This window comes from Osmerus eperlanus, chromosome 3 (genome assembly GCF_963692335.1).
Source record: "Osmerus eperlanus chromosome 3, fOsmEpe2.1, whole genome shotgun sequence".
Classification (NCBI taxonomy): domain Eukaryota; kingdom Metazoa; phylum Chordata; class Actinopteri; order Osmeriformes; family Osmeridae; genus Osmerus; species Osmerus eperlanus.
This window is the reverse complement of record NC_085020.1, coordinates 10,852,305-10,857,244: the sequence shown is the minus strand read 5'-3', so window position 1 is coordinate 10,857,244 and position 4,940 is coordinate 10,852,305. Positions and strand designations below refer to the sequence as shown.

At 41.8% G+C, this 4,940-nt stretch overlaps 1 protein-coding gene across 1 annotated transcript in view; it reads left to right on the top strand.

The window, feature by feature from the left end:
* The first annotated feature begins 2,702 nt into the window (after positions 1–2,702).
* The window catches only part of LOC134017517 (vang-like protein 1), a 6,986-nt gene continuing 4,748 nt past the window's right edge, over positions 2,703–4,940 (top strand). Inside the window, exons 1-2 of the mRNA XM_062457204.1 lie at positions 2,703–2,977; positions 3,643–3,814. Coding sequence (XP_062313188.1) covers positions 2,910–2,977; positions 3,643–3,814 — 240 coding nt within the window. The 5' untranslated portion in view covers positions 2,703–2,909. The remainder of the gene's footprint in view (positions 2,978–3,642; positions 3,815–4,940) is intronic.

Sequence of the window (4,940 nt, the reverse complement as noted above, 5' to 3'; positions counted from 1 at the left end):
GACTAACTCTCAGTCACACGACACAGACACCCTCCCCTGCTGGTGCGTCTGTGCTTTATAGCTAGGTTTACGTTGGTAATACAATTATTGTAAGACCCTTGGTCTGAAGGAAAAGGGGTAAACTAAACAATGTATTTATAACAATGAAGTCTCCCACATCTGACTTCATTTTATAATTGTTTAACACAATTGAACCAAATGTATGTGTGTTACTTGTAATCCTACTTCTATTAGTTATATTATTGTAGAATCTTGGTTTAGTAAATTTGGGTCATTATTTGACTTGCTATTTTTACTTTGTCTAGGTCAGAGTTGGCGAACTCTGATAGCGTACAAGAACTGGTCCCGTGAAGTATTTAAACAAATATGTAAAACAATCTGTATTCTTGATCTGAGGCAAAGGATCTGTTAACAGAGAATACGGCCCATACTCTTGACCTGGGGAAAGGATCTGTTAACAGAGTGTATGGTTTTATATATACAGACCAGGGGTGAACCAAATGTATATGTTACTTTTAAGATGCATGTTTAAAGTTGTTTTCTCTCTTGAACAGAGATCTTATTGGGATTTTTATTTTTGTTTGAATTGTTTATCACTTGTATTATTGTTTTTATTGATTTTATGTAAAGCACTTTGAGCTACAATTCTTGTATGAAATGTGCTATATAAATAAAGTCTTACTTACTTACTTACTTACTTACTTACTTACTTACTTGCAAAGACTAATGGTTGTGGGTTACACTAGAGCAAGAATGTTCAAAGTGTAGTTGTGTGTAAATAATATTTTATAACATTGCAAACCAATTGAACCCTTAATATATTGATGTAGTAAATCCAGAGTTATCTATAAAGAAATAAACAAATTCTTATTTCTATTATATATATTGTCAATAAGTATAGTAGCTCAGGTTAGGAATTAATACAACAGGTCTAGATGTTTTTTTTTTGAGGTTTAGATGCTGCTAGAGAGTGTTAGGAAGAGCAGGAACAAATAATTCCAGTGGACCACTTCACAAATTACAATAAACTTCAAACCTTGTGTAGAGCAAACACAAAACACACCTGATTCAAATGAAGGTGTCGTCATCCAGCTCTGCAGAAGCTGGATGATAGATAGATAGATAAGACTTTATTAATCCAATAGGGAAATTGATGTGTTATAGCAGTATCAACCCATTGATTTGAATCAGGTGTGTTGGAAGAGGAAAACGTCTAAAACATGCAGGGCAGTGTCGTCGTCCCCCACAACAAGATTGAGAAACACAGCTGTAGAGAAAGACATGCTTTCTGAAGCCACTTAGGTATTTTGTATTTGAGAGATGGAGCTGGGCATTCTCCAGCCCAAACCACACTAGTGAAAAGAACTCCCTATCTTCGTCTCCGTACACGCAGTGTGTCTGTGTCTGATGTCTGAAATTATCATTATCCTGGTTGGTGGGAGGAGATGAGGGCGGGGAAGATGATTGGCAGGGGGTTGTCATGGATACAACAGGGAAGCAGAGATGAGCGATAAGAGACTGAATGAGGAGTCATGCATGAGAGGATTGGAGACTGATAACAGAATATCCTTGATGGAGTCTAACACACAACACATTTGCTTTCTAGGACAATGGCTGCAATTGGATTTGTGGGTTTAGGGTAGAGTGAGGGGTTAGGACAACAGAGACAACAGACAACATTACACTACTCACTAGCCACTTTACACACTACTCACACTAGCCACTTTACACACTGTCACTTTCAGCTACTGGTTGCACTATCAGCAATATTGCACTATTTCTAGAATGCGAAGTTACGTCTCTGTAGGTTAACGATACGTCACGCCATGTTGCATGTTTGGACGTCGCTGCCATCTTTGCAGGTAGATGCCCTTTCCAGCCGGCCAGTCCAAATATGGGAACTTAAATTCCCATGGCTCCTGCCTTAATATCTTCGCCGTCCAATCACCAATTTTATATCTGAAAACTGCCAGATACTCGTGACAACATACGCTAAAAGCACATCTAATTTGTTTAATGGGCGTGAATTAACAAATGTATCGTTATCCATCTTTTGCCTAAGCAGAGTCAGAGAGGATACCATGGCATGGGAGATGGCTAAACTGTTTTGTTATGTTATGCCAGGTTGTTTTGCGTTGTCTTGTCCCAAGAATTTCAGTGCCCAGTCTGACCTTGTGTTGTTCTGTGCATCTGACAATAAAAGACTCGAACTTGAACTTGAACAGAGGAATATACTTTTTTATGACTGCTGTTTCCTGAATTGACAAATGAATTAAGAAAGACAAATATTTGACAAACAGACACGCTCATGATAGGGATCCTATTTGGATCATAAACCAGTCTGGTCTGTGATATCATGACGAGGAGGATGGTGGTGATCTAGGCTTACCTGTTGTTTTAATCCTCTTCCCACTCTGTCAGTCTGTCAGTGATGACAAGAGACGAGAGGAGAGGTTAGATCACGATTAAGCCGGGTTCACTTGAACTTTGGGTAACATTCATACTCATCGAGTGTGTTGAGTCATGTAATGCTGTATATTATGATATTCTGTATATGGGACTCCACTGTGTTTAACTGTAAAACCTTGCCTCGTACCTGGGATTTATGTTGTTTTTCCATCTTCTCTCTCTCTCTCTCTCTCTCTCTCTCTCTCTCTCTCTCTCTCCTACTCCTTGTCTTTCATTCTTTCTCTCCATGTTCTTTAAGGCTCTGCAGGGTTTTTGCCATCGGGGACTCCTAACATTGTCTCTCCTCTGAACGTCTCTAGCTATCTCTTCCTGTCTTTCTTCTCCTTCTCTATTCTTGCTCTTCATTCTGTCCTCCCCCGGTCAGACTGACATTCCCCTCTACGACACCCTAAGGCTCTCCTCAGACACCCAGCCAATCACGGGACCTAATCTGCATTGGCATGGACACCGAGTCCACTCACTCTGGGTATTCCCACTCCAGTCGCTCCAACAGGTCCAACCGGCATGGGTAAGCCCTCTACTTTCTCCCTTTCTCTCTCTTGTATTCTCTCTATTTTACTTCTGTCTCTCTATCTTGTACTATCTATCTTACCTCTGTATCTTACCTCTGTCTCTCTCTCTTCAACTCTCTATCTTACTTTTCCCTTTCTCTCTCATATACTCTTTCTTTCTGTCCCCTTTCTTTCTCTTATGCTCTCTGTCTTACTTCAGTCTCTCCCTGTCTCTCTCTGCTCTCTGTAGAGCGCCTGTACTTCTGTGTCTCTTTCCCTACTGCTGGTTAATCCTAGTTTGATATCTCGGCTCTGTGGTGTTTATTTATGAGCCAGTGGTGTGGCATCATAAGAGAAGCATTTGTCTCTACTAAGATGTGCACTTCAGTGTGTATGCGTTTGTTTATAATTTAAGCCATGCATGTCTGTTGATTGAAAACAAATTAAAGCAACAGACTGAGAGAGTGAAAAAGAGAGTAGGAGAGAAGAGACCAAGAGAGAGGAGTAAAGAGTGGATTAGGGTCATCACAGCTGACTGCCTTTAACCTATTTTACGGAGAGGCTGCTGCCTGTTCAGTAAATTAAAAAGTAATTTTCTGTCTCCTCTCCTCTGCTCATCTGGTGGCATCTTCAGTCTGTTCTTTTACTTCTCCCCTCTGTGTGTGTATGTTTCTGTGTCAAGCGAGCGCAGTAGAGAGCGCCGTAAGCCCAGCAGTAAGGACAGCAGTCGTTCTGAGCGCTCTGTCACCATCAACCCCCCAGACACGCCCTCTCAGACCACGCCCACGCACAACTCTGAGCCCCTCCCAGGCGACTCAACAGCAGCCCCAGGAGAAGAGACTCAGGTACTGAATAACATAGGAAACATTTAATCTTGATACAGTATGACTCGCCATATGGTTATAAGATAGGAGGACTGTTAGCTTTAAGGGTGATACACATATGGGTAGAATAGCTCATGTAGGATGTGATTAATTTGTCATGCCCCGCCCCCTGAACCATTGATGAACTCTGTACTTACAGACCCCACAGCTGGGGTCAGGGTCATCACTATGGCAACCAGCTCATAATCGCCATGGTAACCCAGGGCCAAATAGGTCAGGGGATTAATATCAGTGTGGACCTTTGTAATCACATTGGGATACACTTGGTTGAACAAAGTTGGTTTTACTGTCTGTAGGCCAATGTGTGTGTGTGTGTGTGTTCTGCTTTACTCTGCTCTGTTGTGCTCTTTCCTGCAAGTTTATGTTCCCAAAATTGCTGTTTGTAAACAGTAACTGCGGTCTACTGCTGTGACTACTTGTACTTGTACCCTGTTACATTAGCAGAGATGCAGCTGTTTCTAGGGACTGGTTTGTGTTAGCCAACATGTAGTTGTTTTGAAGGACTGGCGAGTGTGTTAGTTGAGATATAGCTGTGTTGAGGGCCCGATGTGTGTTAGCTGAGAGAGCAGTGTTAAGGGTCTGTAGCTGTGGTTAGGGCCCGGTGTGTGTTGGCTGAGATGTACTGTAACAAAAATGTACTTCTGATAATTATGAAGTTAACAGGCTTCTACAGAAATCATCTATCTTTTGGGCTTTTTTGAGCCTAATTCCTCTGACTTCAGGACTTTTGGATTAAGCCACTGAGAGTTAACTGAGATTTCAGGGTTAGGGTTAGCAGCAATTAACTGTGTTTCTCCCTCTCTTCCATCTTGTTTCCTAATGGCACATGTCATCAGTGGTGAGCCCATATGGCAAGGGGATGGGGTTTTCTATAGGTGTCAAGCAGTGTGTGTTAGCCAGTGTGTGTGTGTGTGTCTGTGTCTGGGGGATTGAAACAAGAAACTGTGTTCGGCTGTATTATGGTCTGGCTAATGAAAGTCCAACATTCAGTCTCTTTATATTGTCAACTGATTGCACAAGGATGCAGTGGTTGAAGGTAAGGTACATGTGCAAACACACACACATTTAAGCACAGACACACACACACACACTCATT